We start from the raw sequence: 18253 nt of genomic DNA on the forward strand, positions 1-18253 counted from the left end.
TTCACCCTCCCAGAGGCTCAAGGAAAGCCTCCGGAGCCTGGGGAGGGTGAAAAATGGGACACCTGGAAATTCCAGAAGTCCAGAAACGGGCCCGTTTCTGGCCTGCGGAGGTCCTCCAGAGCCCGGGTGAGATTGTTTTTGCCCTCCCGGAAGTTCGAAGAAAGCCTCTGGAGCCTGGGGAGGGTGAAAAACATGCCTCTCAGAAGTTCCGGCAGTCCAGAAACGGGCCTGTTTCCGGCCTCCGGAGGGCCTCTGGAGCCCGGGGGAGGCCGTTTTCACCCTCCCAGAGGCTCAAGGAAAGCCTCCGGAGCCTGGGGAGGGTGAAAACGCCCCTCCCCGTCGTGGTGCAGGAGGCTGAGCAAGCGACGCCCACCATGGCCACAGCCACCGGGTGTGAACGTGTTGCTAAAACTTTTGAATGCCATCCCTGGATCAGTCCATCCTCATGTTCTCTCCACAAAGGTGTAATTTAGAACAAAGGACGAACAGCCTGCTGCTTCAGAATATGGCAGAGATGTAAACATGGGAGGCTGTTTGCTGGGATAACCCATAATCTCCTAGGTGCAAGTATTTCAGAACTTGTAAACAATCTATGCATCTTGTTCTGGAGAAGCAGCTGAGGTGAGAGGAAGCCAGGTGCCACTGAGAGAAGACCTGAGTGGAACTCGGCACATTAAAAAAACTACGTCAACATCAGAAGCACCTTGCAACTAGTAAGTCCCTCGCGACCACCAACAGCCACCATATCCTTTTGGACAAATAAACTCCAGGTAGATCTCAACTTACGACGGTTCATTTAGCGACCATTGAAAATGACAATGGCACTGAAAAAAGGGACTTACGACTGTCCCAAAGGGGCTTTTTTTCCAAGAGGCAACGGGACCTTCTGGTTTTTTTTTTTTCCCCTTTTGAAGACGTTTCGCTTCTCATCCAAGAAGCTTCTTCAGCTCTGACTGGATGGAGGGGAATGGAAGGCTTTATGCTCCTTGCAGACAAACTGGTCATTTGCATCCTTTTAGCAAGTCGTTGAGGCCACTTCAAGAGTTCCAAGGAGGCTCCACACTCATTTGCACCACTCAGATGATCCTGAGGACACAGATCAACCTACAAGTGGCCTCAACGACTCTCTAAAAGGATGCAAATGACCAACTGTCTGCAAGGAGCATAAATCCTTCCATTCCCCTCCAAACAGTCAGAGCTGAAGAAGTTTCAGCTTGGGAACTGAGTCACTTGTATGACCGTTGCAGTGTCCCGGAGGGGGTCACACACACAATCACGTTTTGCAACCTTCTGATGAGCAAAGTCAATGGGGAAGTCAGATTCACTTAAAGGTAAAAGATAAATGTTCCCCTCGCATATATGTGCTAGTCGTTCCCGACTCTAGGGGGCGGTGCTCATCTCCGTTTCAAAGCCGAAGAGCCAGCGCTGTCCGAAGACGTCTCCTTGGTCATGTGGCCGGCATGACTCAACGCCAAAGGCGCACAGAACGCTGTTCCCTTCCCACCAAAGGTGGTCCCTATTTTTCTACTTGCATTTTTTTTTTACGTGCTTTCGAACTGCTAGGTTGGCAGAAGCTGAGACAAGTCACGGGAGCTCACCCCTGTTACGCAGCACTAGGGATTCGAACTGCCAACCTTTTGATCAACAAGCTCAGCATCTGAGCCACTGCATCCCCTTTTAGAATCTTTGTTAAGATTCACTTAACAACCGAGTTATTAACTTAACAGCTTTAGTAATTCACTTAACCGTGGCAAGAACTGTGGCTGTACAGTAATACAGTGGTCTAAAGCACCCTGTTATTAAGACCAGCTGCCTGCAATTACTGCAGGTTCGAATCTCGCTAGGTTCAAGGTTGACTCAGCCTTCCATCCTTTCTAAGGTAGGTTAAATGAGGACCCAGATTGTGGGGGCAATAAGCTGACTTTGTATAAATATACAAAAGGATGAAGGCTATTGCTTAGTGCATTGTAAGCCGCCCTGAGTCTCCGGAGAAGGGCGGCATATAAATCAAATTAAAAGAAAAAAAGAGAAAGAAGGAAGGAAGGAAGGAAGGAAGGAAGGAAAGAAAGAAAGAAAGAAAGAAAGAAAGAAAGAAAGAAAGAAAGAAAGAAAGAAAGAAAGAAAGAAAGAAAGAAGAAAAGCTGACTTTGTATAAATATACAAAAGGATGAAGGCTATTGCTTAGTGCATTGTAAGCCGCCCTGAGTCTCCGGAGAAGGGCGGCATATAAATCAAATTAAAAAAAAAAAAAGAGAAAGAAGGAAGGAAGGAAGGAAGGAAAGAAAGAAAGAAAGAAAGAAAGAAAGAAAGAAAGAAAGAAAGAAAGAAAGAAAGAAAGAAAGAAAGAAAGAAAGAAGAAAAGCTGACTTTGTATAAATATACAAAAGTATGAAGGCTATTGCTTAGCGCATTGTAAGCCGCCCTGAGTCTCCGGAGAAGGGCGGCATATAAATCAAATTTAAAAAAAAAAAGAAAAAAAAGAAAGAAGGAAGGAAAGAAAGAAAGAAAGAAAGAAAGAAAGAAAGAAAGAAAGAAAAGCTGACTTTGTATAAATATACAAAAGGATGAAGGCTATTGCTTAGCGCATTGTAAGCCGCCCTGAGTCTCCGGAGAAGGGCGGCATATAAATCAAATTAAAAAAAAAAAGAAAAAAAAGAGAAAGAAGGAAGGAAAGAAAGAAAGAAAGAAAGAAAGAAAGAAAGAAAGAAAGAAAGAAAGAAAGAAAAGCTGACTTTGTATAAATATACAAAAGGATGAAGGCTATTGCTTAGCGCATTGTAAGCCGCCCTGAGTCTCTGGAGAAGGGCAGCATATAAATCAAATTAAAAAAAAGAAAGAAAGGTTGGGAAACAGGGCAAAATTGATTTAACAAATGTCTCGCTTAGCAACCAAAATTTGGGGCTCAATTGTGGTCATAAGTCAAGGACTACTTGCATTCTGATATGTCCGTTTCTCCTTTTTCATGAGGCCATTTGCCTACCTTCCATTTTGGACTCTTGGGCAGCTGATGGCCCCAGCTCTTACCAGGTCAACACCGTTTCAAGTTAAAGAGCCCAGATAATGCTTCTGTGTGTACATTTTTAATTACAACTGGGATTATTACCAGGATTGGGTTCCTTACATTTGCGTAAACAGACGTTCCCATCTGCGGCAAGACGTCCCGTGAAAAAATAAACCCCAAATTTAAATATCAAAAAGTTCACATGAGAAAACAAAAAATAAATAAAGGTTTCATCGCTGGTGGATCTAATGGGGGCTTCAAGCAATTTGAAGGAAGAATGGCTACTCCTCCGAAAAGGAGGGCAAACGTTTTGTGGGGTGTGACGGGGAATTAAATTGAACTCCTTTGGCATAATGACTAGTCCTCAGAATAAATCTAACACCAGGTGTCAGTGCATTGCATGGTCCAGTTCAGGGGTCGGCAACCTTAAACACTCAAAAGAGCCATTTGGACCCGTTTCCCACAGAAAAGAAAACACTGGGAGCCACAAAACCCTTCCTGTGCCTGACTATTTCCTGAGCGACCACAAAACTAGCATACGTAGTTGAATTAAGCATTCTGTTTTCTTCTGAAACTTTTCTTTTCTTGGATTTATCCATGGTTGACCTACCGGGAGTCGAAAAGCTCAATAAATCATGTGCCAAGTGGGTGTCACACACTGGCGGTTGTGATGCATATTTTGAGCGACAGGGAGCCGCAGCAGAGGGGTGAAAGAGCCACATGCGGCTCCAGAGCCACAGGTTGCTGACCCCTGGACCAGATGAATGAGTCAAGTGATGATAAAGCTGAGACTAAAATTTAAGACTGAAACTTATTCTCCAGCTAAATATGCCAACCTACACTAAAACAGGAGAAATCTTTGTTAGCAAGAATTAAACTTCTACCCGCTATGTTTTAGCGTAGAAACTTCCACTTCCCTTGGGGGAAGATGGCTCTTTAAGGAGTGTTCTTGGAGTGGAATCATTTCTACGTCTATCAAAAACTATAACCGAAGGGTGAAGTGAAGTGAAGCTGAGGGATCTTGGGTTAATGCTGTTTCAAGTGGTTTGTTTACAAGGCACTTTAGGGTGGCGCATTGTACCGCAACGTGTGAAGGAGGTCACAGAAATTGTAGGTACTCGAGGGGGAATGATTTAAGATGTTTTGTTCTGTGAGAGAAGAGGATTTTGGATTTTTTGTGGTGTGTTATTGGGGTTAAGCAGTTTTTTTTTGTTGTTCACCCTCTTCTGTCTCGCAGCTGCGGGGTGTGTCTAATGATCGGTGTGCAGTTTGTGTTGAGTTCCCAGGCATGAGCTGCTCAGCCTTTCACAGTCCAAAACAATACACTTCAACCTAGTTGTGGTGCCTTTTTCCTTCGTATCCTCTCAGCTAGTTTGCATTCAACCGTAGTGGGTTGTTTTGCAAACACCAAAGTCCTACAGGGACTATGAATGTTCTGAGCAACCGGTATGGCTTGTAGACAGGGCCCAAAAGACATTGGTCACTACAATAGATGGGGGCGGAGATTTTTGAACCTAACTCCTCCAGAGGTGGTATGCACTTACCTTCCCTACCGGTTCGCAAACGTGAGTGCACACACAGCCTTCATGCGTACACCAAAGCTACCACGCATGTGCTTTGCTGGTGCGCACTCCTACCGCGCATGTGACCAAGCCTCAAAAACGTACCTAAATACAATGGCATAGAGCCAAGGCGGGTGGGCGGGTCCACCTATGATTTCTGCTACCGGTTCGGGTGAACTCGTCCGAACCAGCTGAATACCCCCTGTGAACTCCTCTCTATCAACTGGCATTCAGCTCAGCAGAGGCAGTGTTGACATTCAGCACCTCGGCTCATACCCTGTGGTCTCCTGGTGGCTTGTCTTGTTGGCTTCTCATGTAGTCCATCTCCTCTTTATGGACACACCTGAGATGCCTGAAGGGATGAGGAGCAGCTCAGTAGTTCCAACCGCTCCCAAGAAGCATGGAGCTGCTGACATGGTCTAGGATAGGTCAAGGTGTTATTTGACCACTTGGGACAGCATTTGAGACTTTCCTTGTGAGTCTTGTCTATAACTAGGTCCCCCTAGAACAGTCCTATAGGCAATGCACCCATCTAAGAAGAGGCTTCAAATGTCAAAAGTGAGGAAGTGCATTTGCCCAGCTGTTGTGTCTTCGTCACAACTCTCGTTTTATGCCAATCCTGACAATTCAGGACGTCCTATCCCTGCCTCTAGAAACAAGGCCTCCGAATCCTTCCCCCCATCCCCCCATGTCAAAACCAGAGCCATCACAACCCTCTTAAAACAAGTAGAGCCTTTCAAGAATGCCACAATCGCCCACCCCAACAGGACCACTTTGTAACTCCTCCCTGGAGGCCATCACAAAGAGAGTCTAAACCACACCGAGGAGAGAGGCAGGGCTTCCGTGTGGATTCTCCGGTCGGTTGGTTGATGCTCAGAGAAGTCTGTGGCCGATCGTCCTTCCGCACAGCCACTTGCCAAGGCAGCCTGTTGGATTAGAACAGCCCTTCTGAAGCATGGGAGTGGACAGGTGTGTGGTATGATTGAGAGGCCGGTTGCTGCCACTGCCAGAGAGGAACCCACAAGGCACATGTATAGGTCCTCAAAGGTCCCAGGTATACAGGTGGGCCGCCCACTCAATGGGCGTCCAACTTCACTGCCATCCTGGTCTGTTGGAAGGAGCACTCTGCCCACACTTTTGTGCCAACTTTTATCAAATCCCCTCGTTGCTTATATTAAACGTTCTTCGGGTGGGACTTTGAGGACGCTGTCCATCTCCAGGCGAGCTCCGGCCACTTCCTGTTGGCTCGGGCTGTAGGTTCCCTCGGATTGGCGTCTCTTCCGGGCGGTGAGGATCATGAGGACGAGGATGATGATGAGAAGAAAGAGGCAGCTGCAGACAACCGGAACTGCCACTTCAACCAAGGGGAAGGGGAAGGCAGAGCCTGGAAGGCTCCCTCTCTGCCAGAGAAATCAAGAAAGGGAAGATTAGTCTGGATAAATGCAGGGGTGGGCTGCTACAGGTTTGCCCCAAAAATGGCAGAGTCAATCATCCTGGGACTCACCTGGCTAGACAAATGGGCCCCTACAATCAAATAGGAGGACGGCTACCGAAAAGTCATGATAGGGGTGGGTCCCTTGCCGCCCGTCCCTCCTGAAGCCAAACCCACTGAGACGAGCCCTCAGGGCCCCCACCAACAAGAGGTGGCCACGACGGCCATCAAAGCCCTACCTGGGACTCCCCAGGTCCCCAAGGAATACAGGGACCTGGCTGAAGCATTCAGTGAGGAAGAATGCAACACTGAGTTCGGGAGAACCTGTAGCTAATGTTATGGCTGGTTCAGAGAACCTCCAAATCTCACCCCTAGCTGACCTCCCTCCACCACCTTCCACCCAAGCAGGAGAAAGATGGCAGTCCAGTCTCTTCTTGAAAGCTTCCAGTGATGAAGCTCCCACAACTTCTGAAGACAACTTCTCTTCCATTGGTGGATTGTTGTCCCTGTCAGAAAATTTCTCCTTATTTCTAGGTTGAATCAATCAATCAATCAGAATAGAGTTGGAAGGGACCTTGTAGGTCATCTAGTCCAACCTCCCCACCCAAGCTGGAGACCCTACACCATTTCTGACAAATGGCAGTCCAGTCTCTTCTTTGAAAGCCTCCAGTGATGAAGGTCCCACAACTTCTGTTCCATGGGTTGATTGTTCTCACTATCAGAAAATGTCTCCTTATTTCCAGGTTGAATCTCTCCTTGTATCAGTTTCCATCCATTATTCCTTGTCTGGCCTTCAGGCTACTTAAAGCACCTTCTCAAAATACACCCTCCACCTGCAGAAGCTCTCTCTCTTCACCCTGCCCAGCTTCCTCACCAAGCCACGTGAGGTTGGTGTAAGCCATGCTAAAAATACCAGGTTGTGATCTCAACAGTGGAGACACCTGACAGCCTAGAAACGCTGGGATAGAAACCAGGACAGGGCAAAGTATAAGTAGATAAGAAGTGGATTTTCAGGTCTACATCAAAACATGGATCTGGGACGCCCTCTACCTGAGCGGGATCATTGCATTAAGGATTCCTTTGGGGCAAGGCAGAGGTGAAATCCAGCAGGTTCCGACAGGTTCTGGAGAACCAGTAGCAGAAATTTTGAGTAGTTGGGAGAACCAGCAAAGGCTGCCTCTGGCTGGCCCCAGAGTGGGGTGAGAATGGGGATTTTGCAGTATCCTTCCCCCTGGAGTGGAGTGGGAATGGGGATTTTGCAGTATCCTTCCCCCTGGAGTGTGGAGGGAATGGAGATTTTTCAGTATCCTTCTTCTGGAGTGGGATGGGAATGGGGATTTTGCAATATCCTTCCCCCAGGAGTGGGGAAGGAATGGGGATTTTGCAGTATCCTTCCCCCAGGAGTGGGGAATGAATGGGGATTTTGCAGTATCCTTCCCCTGCCACGTCCACCAAGCCACACCACACCCACCAAGCCACACCCACAGAACTGGTAGTAAAACAAATTGAATTTCACCACTGGGACCAGTTGGGTAGGCGTGGCTCGGTGGTCATGTGACCATGCAGGCGTGGCCAACTCAACATCACTCACATCCGATGGGCGCTTCGCCTTAGCTTGTTACAATGTAATAAGGGTTAACCAGAGAGGCAGTTTCTGTAAGCAGGGCAATAAAGATTAGGCTAGAAACAACACCAGAATGTTTCCTTCCTGCCTTCCTTACAGGATTAGCCCTGTAAAGTGGAAAAAAACAAAATAAGGTTTCTTCCAACGATCGGTTCTCTGAACTGCTTAGAAAATTAACAACCAGTTCTCCTGAATAGGTGCGAACCGGCTGAATCCCACCACTGGTTGCCCTGGAAACAGCAAAGGACCAGCCCGCAGTGCCTCTGCCAGTGAAAATGGAGCTCAGGACGGAGTTCACGAGGGCCACAGGTGGCACTTCGAAGCTCCATTTTTGCTGGCAGAGGGTTGTAGGAGGCTGTTGCAGCCGAAAACGGAGCTCGGGAGCCCATTTTCGCTGGCAGAGCGCTCAGGCCACCCCCAGACACGAGTGATGTCAAACTGGCCACGCCCACCCGGGCTCCCCCAAGGTCAAACACTTGGAAAAGATTTTAACTCCTTTTCTGAGTCAAGTGTAGTGGGAATCCATTATTCTGGGAAAAGAAAAGAGAGACTCTGGCTTACACTGACATCACAATATTCCCCAGCGTAGTTGGCACCGCAGATACACCAGGATCGATTCATGGAGTGCTGGCACGTCCCCCCGTTTTTGCAAAGGCTGGGGTCACAATCGCTGACGTTGATCTGGCACCTGGAAATAAAGCGAGGCAGGAATCAGCCGCGGCCTTAAAGAAACGAGGGACGGGGTGAGGATCGAAGAGGCAAAACGGGTTTTAAGGAGTGCCCTTTAAAGATGGAGGGTCAAAGCCATCATCGTACTTCTTCCCCGTGTAGCCGATCTTGCAGCTGCAGTTGGCTCCCCATGGCCCACTCATGCATTTGCCGCCGTTCAAACAGGTGAAGTTCTTGCCACATTGTTCAGGCGGGAAGGGCCACCTGGAATTTTAAAAAAAGAAAGAAAGAAAGAAAGAAAGAAAGAAAGAAAGAAAGAAAGAAAGAAAGAAGAACCTTGATTTAGAAACCAGACATTCGTAGGCATTCTTCAAAAAAATACACACTGCGCAACGCTTCCCACGACTCTTTTGCAAACTGGAGACCCCGCACATGTTATCAGCTGATTGTCCTCTAAAGCCAGAATTAGGCTGGCTAATGCCTTTTCATTTCTTCTCTGGTCCCCATCATCCAGGACTGCTGGTGGATTAGTAACAATCGTCCCACAACTCCTCTCTCCGCAGGTACATCTCCATCTTTACATTCCTGGAGAGGTAGTTTGTCTCATTCAGCCAAGACACCACAAAACCTCCTCCGATTACTCCTGACGGAGGCCATGCTGCCTGCTTTCTTTCACAAGCCACTAACCACTATCAAACCATGATGCACAACCCCTTTGACTCTGGAGCAAGCTCTCACTGGGTTTCTCTTCTCTCTAGTCAACTCTGGCCTTCTCTCTGTTTCACTGGGTTTCTCTTCTCTCTTCTCGTAACCTGTCAGAGTGTTTACAACGTGATGACTATTTTGAGACAACCCAGGAGCAAAATACAGGACACAGAGGTTTATCTTACAAACAGTAGTTTATATACAAGACTTGTGTGGTAGGCACATACCAGGCGGCTCAACTGTGATCATCGGAGCCTTTTTTTTACTTTTAAAAGCAAAAAAGCAAAACCTGTGCATGCACAGAGGGTACAAAACACATTAGCCTGAGAGCCCGAGTGGCGTAGGAGGCTAATGCCTCCTACTAAGGCAGCATTTAACATCCAGCTGCCTGCAATTACTGCGAGTTCAATTCTCACCAGGCTCAAGGTCGACTCAGCCTTCCATCCTTTCTAAGGTGGGTAAAATGAGGACCTGGTTTGTGGGGGCAATAAGCTGACTTTGTATAAAATATACAAAAGTATGAAGGCTATTGCTTAACGCACTATAAGCCGCCCTGAGTCTCTGGAGAAGGGTGGCATATAAAAATAAATAAATAATAAATTACTTCCTGGTTAAAACCAAGAAGTAACGACAACTGGTTGGCTGGGTGGAGTCTCATGACACGATTGCTACCAGTTCTCCGAATCACCTGCCACATTCGCTACCGAATCAGGCGATCCGGTCTGAACCGGGAGCATTTCACCCCTGCTTTAGAAGGTCTGGTTGGAAAAATGTCTATGGAGATTCTCAATCATCCAATCATGGTTGTCTCAAAGTGCTTTTTTTCCCCCAAAGCCAACCGGACTTTCTTGGTGTCAGCGTTGCAACGCTGGCATAGAGGGAGCAGAGGAGAGCGAAAGATAAACTCTGAGACTTTTGCCTGCTAAATCCCTTTGAAGCCCGGTTGTCGTGGAAATGAGGGGAGGGGCACATTCCTTGGAAATGACAAGGAAAAGAAGTCTGAAGAATGACTTGGAAGACAGCCAATGAGAAGCAGAGATTTGGGGATCGGAAAGGGAGGGATTGGGAGGCAAAAGGTCAGTCTTGTCTGCGCGGAGTCATGATCCGGTGGCTGAACTCAATTAAAGAAAGATTTCCTTAAAGATTGGCAGTTTGGAAATTCATTTAATTTTGAGATAGCACCGCAGTCTGACACTTGGCTTTTTTTTTTCCCTTGAAAACATTTCACTTCTTATCTTAAGAAGCTTCTTCAGTTCTTGGATGAAGAACTTCTTGGGTGAACTTCTTGAACCGAAGAAGCTTCTTGGACGAGAAGCGAAACGTTTTCAAGGGAAAAAGATCCAAGAAAATCCAGTTGGCTTTTGGGGAAAGTATGTTTGGGACGTCCGGCTGGAAAGAAAGGTTAGGGTGGGACTCCGAGAAAAAACATCTCCAGAATTCTCATTCTTGCCAGTCAGACTTCCTACAGACTTACTCGCAGAGAGGGCCAGAGTATTCTGGCGGACATTTGCAGGAGTAGCTGTAGATGTCATCCACACAGGTCCCTCCATTCTGGCACTGGTGCCTTATGCAGTCATCTACATTGATATGGCAACGTTTCCCGATGAAACCTTTATGACAGATGCACTGGAAGTCTCCTACTAGGTCTTCGCACTCGCCGTGAAGACACGGGGTAGATTTACACTCATCCGTGTTGGTCTCGCACAGCGGCCCTTCCCAACCAGGCTGGCAGTCACAACCGAAGGCGTTGAAGAGGTCCAAGCAGGAGCCTCCGTGATGACACGGATTGGACGAACAGATGTCTTCTCCCTGGCAGCCCAGAAGGAGGGCCCTCCTGGTCACCTGAATGAATTGTTCTGGCTGTGGGTAAAAAGGGTGGCTGGACAGGGGCAAAAACAGCCCCCCGATGTCTACGTGTCCGAGGCACCCTGTGAAATTTTCAGCCAAGACAATAAATGCATTGCCTTTTAAGAAATCCAGGTTGCCAGCATTACCCAGGAGAGTTGTATTAGTGGAATCGTCCATTTGGAGATGCCACCTTGACGAATAGGCTGAGGGCTCTTCCATGGTCAACAAGAGGGTGTGCCAGGAGCCATCAGTGACGGGCGTGGGCCTGAGAAAATTGGCTCCCTCGACTCCATTCCCGCTCCGGATTTCAACCAGGAGTGAAGAGTTTTGAATAGCCACCAGAAGGGAATCGACTTCCTCGACGGCTTGTATCAAGACAGCGTCGCTGTCCCGCGTCCTGAAATCCAGGCGGAGGCTGTGAAGAGCTCTGGCGATAGACGTATTGGCTGTGAATTCAACGGCATCGTGCTCGCCAAATGTGGCATTGGCCAGACCTGCAGGATGACACGGTAATCAAAAGATCACAAGTGGAAGGGCTGTCCAGTGGAGACACCAAGGACAGGGGTGGGCTGCTGGGGGTGCGCAGGCATTCGGGAGAACCTCTAGCTAAGATTCTGTGCAGTTCGGAGGACCCCCAAATCCCACTCCTGGCTGGCCCCGCCCACCCCACCACTCCCCTCCCAGGAGTCCCCACACAGCCCTTTTTGGATGCAGGTAAGTGCAGGGCGTGCACAGAGGCTCAAGGAGGGTGAAAAATGGGTCTACTGGAAGTTCGGGAAGGCCTCCAGAGCGCCTCTGGAACCTGGGGAGACCGTTTTCGCCCTCTCGGAGGCTCAAGAAAAGCCTCTTGAGCCTGGGGAGGGCAAAAACACCCCCTGCCATGGTGCAGGAGGCTGACTAGGCTACACTCACCCAGCAACCAGGCAGAGAACGACCTTGCTAAAAATTTTGAAGCCCACCCCTGACCAAGGAGCACCTCAAAGATCTCCACCAGGAAGTTCAAGGAAGATGAACACTCATCAAAGGCCTTCTGAGGCCATCACAAGGAGTGAAATACTAAGATGACCCAGATATATAAACAGAGTTCCTTGCGAAGAGAAATCAATCAGAGGAAAGTCCATGGATAATTCTCAGTCCTCTAGGTCATGGTTCACATCCACTTGTTGAAGTTCCCGGTTTTAGCTTCGAGGAACTTTCATTTATTATGACTTAACGTTTCCTCGGATTGTCCCAAAGGTGCCTTTTCCAGGAGGCAACTGGACTTTCTTGTTTTGTTTTTTCTTTTGAAGACGTTTCGCTTCTCATCCAGGAAGCTTCTTCAGCTCTGACTGGATGGTGGGGAATGGAAGGATTTATACGCCTTGCAGACAGCTGGTCATTTGCATCCTTTTAGAGCAGGGCGGTCAAACTCCCGGCCCGTGGGCAAAATGCGTCATGCACTGGCCACCCCCACACCTGGTTTAGCGAAGGGGGGGAAAGTCCCGATATGTCACGTGACGCCGCCGTGAGTTTGACACCCCTGTTTTAGAGGGTCATTGAAGCACTTGGAAGTTTATCCAGAGGAAAAATTGGAGACTGCAGGAACCAGGAGCACTACTCAGGTGACCCTGAGGACACAAATAAACCTCCAAGTGCTTCAACGACTCACTTAAACCGTGACAGCGAACCTATGGCACTGTTGTGGTCCACCAGCAGCCTGCAGAGCTGGCAGCGGAGTCGGACCGTGAGGAGGCTGGAGGAACATAGGCCAGTCCTGGAGTCAAAGGAAGGCCAGGATGAGGGCTCTGCGTCAGAGGCAGAGATGGGACCAGGGCCATCTGGGAGTGATATGTGGACTCCGGAGCCTCCAGAGTCAGACAGCAGAAAGGCAAAGGAACAGGAGGAGCCTGTTCCTAGTGCGTGCATGCGCAGAGCTGCCAGAAGACATGAACGGTTAAAACAAAAGAGACGACTTAGGAGTAAGGCCTGGAGATGATTGGCCCCTCCCATAAGGCTTCAAAGAGGAGCAAAGGCACGTGGGCCCTTTGCAGGAAAGCAACATTGTTAATTCTGTTCCCAATCGGCATCTCTTCGATTCTGGACTCTGTGTGGCTTTGCCAAGTCGGTCTTTGGCAGGTTGTCAAGGGAGATAAAGGTTGGTGGTTATCCCAAAGGACTTCTCCCGAAGGACTTTTTGCAACTAATTGGGACTCAGCTGTGAATGAACGTAATTCACAGCTGTTGCAATAAAAGAGGTTTTTGGGACTACTCGTGTGTTTTAATGACTCAGGAAGCCTAGGTCACAGCAGGCACATGTAATGGAAGTGACACACAGAGCCATCTCTCCGGGCATGTGAACCATCGCCCGTTGTTCTTCTGGGTTCCAGCGCACTGGCCAGCTGGTCTTCACACGCATGGGACCGCCGGAAACCAGAAGGGCAGCTGCTCAGTGCACATGCACGTACTAGGAGGATAATCTTCCTGTTTCCGGCATGTGCATGCACACCGGCCAGCTGATCTTCGCACCTGCATGTGTGCCAGAAACCGGAACACCAGCTGTCTGGTGCACATGTGCACACCAGAAATTGGAAGATCATCTTCCTGGCGCACGCATGGACATCGGGTGGCTGGTCGTCTTGTTTCCGGCTTGTGCGCACCCCCGTTTCAGCACTTGGTGCCGAAAAGGTTCGCCAACACTGCTCTAAAAGAATGGAAATGCCCACATGTCTGCAAGGAGTATAAATCCTTTCACTTCCCAGTATCCTGTCCGAGCGGAAGAAGCTTCTTGGATGAGAAGCAAAACATCTTCAAAAGAAAAAACAAAACAAGAACGTCCAGTCGCCTCCTGAAAAATTGTCACCTTTGGGACAATCAGAGGAAACGTAAGTCACAATAAATGAAAGTTCCTCAAAACTAAAACCGGGAACTTCAACAAGTGGATGTGAATCTCTTGAGCTTCTTTCCAGAGTGAGGTGGAAAACCCCCCTTTTTTTAAATTTAATTTAAATTTCCTGGAATGGAAAACAAGAGCGTACGGAGGCTTACCAAGAAGAATGTTCAGGATTTCCGCGTGACCCCATGACTTGGATTAGAAACTACCTAAGACTTTTCAAGCCATCTTTTTAAAGAATTAGCAGGCTGAGTGTAATGGGATCTACCACAGATTTGTACCAGGTTGAGATCAAACGGAAAGGGTCTCCAGACTCCTGGGTGACCCTGTTTAAAACAAAACAAAAAAGGACACTTCCGCAGTGGCCTACAATTCCTGGAGGAACACTTACAAACATAACCGGAGGGGACATCCACACAAGCGGTAAGTGGAGGACACAAATCTCTTTGGCACCAGACTTTCTCCTCACAACATTTCCCGGTAAAGTTGGGCGGGCAACTGCAGTTGAAGTCATTCCAGGTGATGGTACAGAGACCACCGTTGAGGCAAGGAGAAGACTGAAAGACAAAAGGAACATAATTAGCGGGAAAAGTGACTTCGTTGGGGTTCCAAGTAACACACCCAATGACAGGAAACCCCCACGCTTGAGTTTCATCAAGCTTCCATTTTGTTTGAGATGTCTTATTGGCACATCTGGGAAAACCCGAATCTGAAAGCTTCCAGGTTTTCCATACCCAAAGGAAAGTCCAAGCCCCATGATGGCAAACCTATGCCACACGTGCCGGAAGTGGCACACAGAGCCATCTCTCCAGGCACGCGAGCCGTTGCTTTTCTGGGTTCCGGCGTGCAGGCCAGCTGGTCTTCATGTGCGTGGGAGCGCCAGAAACTAGGAGAACAGCCGCCCGCTTTGCATGCGCACGCCGGGTGGCTGCTCTTCCAGTCTCCAGCGTGCACATGCGCACCAGACACCTAGTCTTCCGGTTTATGGCACACATTCGCATGCGAAGGCCAGCCAGCCAGTGTGCATGAATGCGCCAGAAACTCGAAGATCATCTTTGTGGTGCATGCATGTGCACCCACCAGCTGGTCTTTGCACGCATGCGCACTGGCCAACAGGTCTTCGTGTACACATGCGTGCCAGAAATTGGAAAACCAGGTGGCCGGTGCACATATGTGTGCTGGAAACCAGAAGAGCAGCCGCCCGCTATGTGCATGCACACCGGCTGGCTGTTCTCCTGGTTTCCAGCATACATGCACACTCGCGCGAGCGCACACTCCCATTTTGGCATTCGGTGCCGAAAAGATTCACCAACATTGTCCAAGTCCCTGCCCAGCACCCACATGTCCATCACGTGGCCCAACCAAATCACCGTTCTAAGAGGAGATGCCTCCCAGTTCCAGCCCTCCAGGAGCAGGGCAAGATGTCCTTGACTCTCAGAGAAAGGAATGTTATTTTGACTATATATATATCACCCGGGCTCCATACAATCCCCCCTCCCAGTTTCCCACAGTAGTAGATGTGGCAGGCCTAATGAAGGCCTAATGCAAAAAAAGGCTGCCAGGCCTAGCAGTTTTTTTTTTTCTCCCTGGAAATGAAATGGAGCAGTTGAGTGCCCAGTGAATTAAATCAAGGATCTCCAACCTTGCCCATTTTTACGATTTGTGGATTTCAATTCCCAAAATGCTGGCTGAGGAATTCTGGGAGTTGAAGTCCACTAGTCATAAAAGCTGCCAAGGTTGGAGAACCTTGGGTTAAATGATTAAGAAAGCTGGGTTCTGTACAGGGGTGAAATCCAGCAGGTTCTGACAGGTTCTGGAGAACAGGTAGCGGAAATTTTAAGTAGTTCGGAGAACCGGCAAATACCACCTCTGGCTGGGCCCAGAGTGGGGTGGGAATGAAGATTTTGCAATATCCTTCTCCCAGGAATGGGGATTTTGCAATATCCTTCCCCTGGAGTGGGGAGGGAATGGAGATTTTGCAGTATCCTTCCCCTGCCACACCCACCAAGCCACACCACGCCCACCAAGCCATGCCCACAGAACCAGTAGTTAAAAAAAATGAATTTCACCACTGGTTCTGGTACCTGTTAGTGGATATGGAATTTAGGTATAATTGGATATCTACGTCTTCTCTGTACTTCTTGATACAACCAGATTTAATTTTTTTTTGTACCTATCCACCACCAGCAACTACCCAGTTTTCTCTCTCTTAATTCCTCTGTCATAGTTTGCAATCCCTTATGGGGTGGAGTCTGGGCAACTGAGTGTTTACTGGGAGCTGAGTGTTTACTGGCCAGATGCCTTTCCTGTCGTCAGAGCGGAGTTTTGTCCAGCAGATAATAGTCTCATTGTGCCCAGAGAGAGAAATATCAGCCTCTATCTAGGATCGAACTCACAGCCTCCTGATTGTGAGGCCACCTCTAGCCCACCGCACACTCTCTCTTTTGATTCCTCTGTGCCCACACAAAAATTTGGTGAGGCCCCACGTTTGCATGCTCCTTTTCTCCCCAAGACTTGCAGTCTTTGAAGATTAGCTTTTCAGCCAAAGATGTTGAGTTTTGGGTGAGGTCTGATTGATGGTTGAACAATGAAGGACGTTTGGACTCAACTTGGGGAAATCTCTCTCCGTGTTCAAATCAGGGGTGATTCAATATGTACAGCCAACAGAATTCAGAACCTTCACCATTATAATTCCCATTCCTGCTGCCTCCAGTTCGGTGTTTCTCAGCCTTTGTCCACGCGGTGGATTTCAACTCCCAGAATTCTGCCAAGGTTGAGAAATGTCACTCTTCAGTAGTGGCCAAAATTGTGGAAACCTTTTGGGGAAAGTGTCTTTTTGAGGTTTGGTGGCTAATAACACCACTTTTTGGGGGTGTTTTTGGTATCTTTTTTTCAAGATAATCCTATTCCACTGCTGGAATGGCCTGGGAATAGCCCAAATCTTAACCCAACTGAAAATCTATGGAGTTAACTCAAGAAACTTGTTAGTCAGAAAGAAGGCAGGCAGGAAGGAGAGAGAAAGGTACAGTAGTGGCCAAAATTGTGAAAACCTTTTGGGAAAAGTGTCTTTTTGAGGTTTGATGGCTAATAACACCACTTTTTGGGGGGAGTTTCAAGATAATCTTATTCCATTGCTGGAATAGCCGTGCTCTTAAGACCCTCCTATTCCAGCAAGCCGGCCTGGCCTAATTTTCTCCCCTTTCTTTTAAATTTTTAAACTGAAATTTTAATTTGTTTTCAATTATTGGGATTTTTAATGGTCTTGGGCTAAATTATTTAATTTGGTTTTAAATTGTTTCTAACTTTTGTATTTATGTATTTTATTCTGTGCCTGTTCACCTGTCCTTCGGGAGTAGGGCGGTATATAAATTTAATAAAACATAACAATGGCTTGGGAATAGCCCAATTGAAAATCTATGGATTTTCCAACTAAAGAAACTGGTTAGTCAGAAGCGACCCAGCAATAAAACCCAGTTAATAGAAGCCATCATTCAATCTTGGTTTCACATGATAAAAGCTGCAGAACTCAAAGACTTGGTTCGCTCCATGGGAAGACGTTGTAAGGCCATAATTCATGCTAAAGGTTACCCAACGAAGTATTCACTGACACAGGGATCATTTTTGTATGTCTTGTTTTTTCCATGGGGATAATTTTTGTATATCTCCTTTTTTTTTTCACTTTTCTTCTTTATCCTGTAACTGCTCTTCTAATAGCAAACCCTTCCTAAAAGTCATTGCACTACATTCTTGATTCAAATTATCTTTCCGTTGATATATAATTTTATGGTACTACTACTACTCCCCAAAAAAGTGGTGTTATTAGCTAGTTTTAGAAAATACAACTTTTCCCAAAAGGTTTCCACGATTTTGGCCACTACTTGTAGTCCCATAGATGCAACCCATGGCAAGGTTGAATGACCACAAAGCATGCAGAGAAGGTGCTTCCTTGCAGCTGGAGATGTTTCGGGGTTTTTTTAAAAAAAAATAAAAAATAAACACAGCTTGGGGACATGAATGGACACGTTGAAGATAAAGAGAAGTTCCATACCTCACCTGGCTGGTTTTCATGAGTCTTGTTCTCCAGATCATTCTCCTTCTGGCCGCATGAGAAGTAAGAACACAGCAAGGAAATGCTATATCTCTAGGAGCAGCTAGGCTAATCTCACCAATCTCAGCCAAGGTTATTCTCCAAACCAGATTAGAGCAGAAGCTACCACCCCCAGCCCACAGGCATTATGAACTTTATCTGCTGAAGCGTTTCAGCATGGACGTGGCTTTTTCTGACAAATTTGGTTGCCAGAGTCTTGTTTGGTCTGTAATCATCAACCATTTTGTTGTGGTCCGCCAACAGCTTGCGGAGCTGGCAGTGGAGTCGGACAGTGAGGAGGCTGGGGAGGACAATGGGCCAGTCCTGGAGTCAGGGGAAGGCCCGGACGAGGGCTCTGCGTCGGAGGCAGAGATGGGGCCAGAGCCATCTGGGAGCGATGGCATTCCGGAGCCTCCAGTGTCGGACAGCAGAGAGGCAGAGGAACAGGAGGAGCCT

The 18253-nt window shown here is 47.8% G+C and overlaps 1 protein-coding gene across 2 annotated transcripts in view; it reads right to left on the minus strand.

The window, feature by feature from the left end:
- Window positions 1–3064: 3064 nt before the first annotated feature.
- Window positions 3065–18253, minus strand: part of CRB2 (crumbs cell polarity complex component 2) — a 67127-nt gene continuing 51938 nt past the window's right edge. Inside the window, exons 9-13 of one of the 2 annotated variants that reach the window (XM_087879477.1) lie at window positions 14102–14267; window positions 10468–11335; window positions 8436–8552; window positions 8187–8307; window positions 3065–5963 (exon numbers count right to left, since the gene is read on the minus strand). In XM_087879477.1, the coding sequence (XP_087735603.1) occupies window positions 5733–5963; window positions 8187–8307; window positions 8436–8552; window positions 10468–11335; window positions 14102–14267 (1503 nt within the window). In that variant the 3' untranslated portion in view covers window positions 3065–5732. Of the gene's footprint in view, window positions 5964–8180; window positions 8308–8435; window positions 8553–10467; window positions 11336–14101; window positions 14268–18253 lie in introns of both variants that reach the window. The other variant, XM_060684079.2, reaches the window with a different exon arrangement.

Source organism: Pantherophis guttatus, chromosome 16, assembly GCF_059756535.1.
Source record: "Pantherophis guttatus breed Tessera chromosome 16, ASM5975653v1, whole genome shotgun sequence".
Classification (NCBI taxonomy): domain Eukaryota; kingdom Metazoa; phylum Chordata; class Lepidosauria; order Squamata; family Colubridae; genus Pantherophis; species Pantherophis guttatus.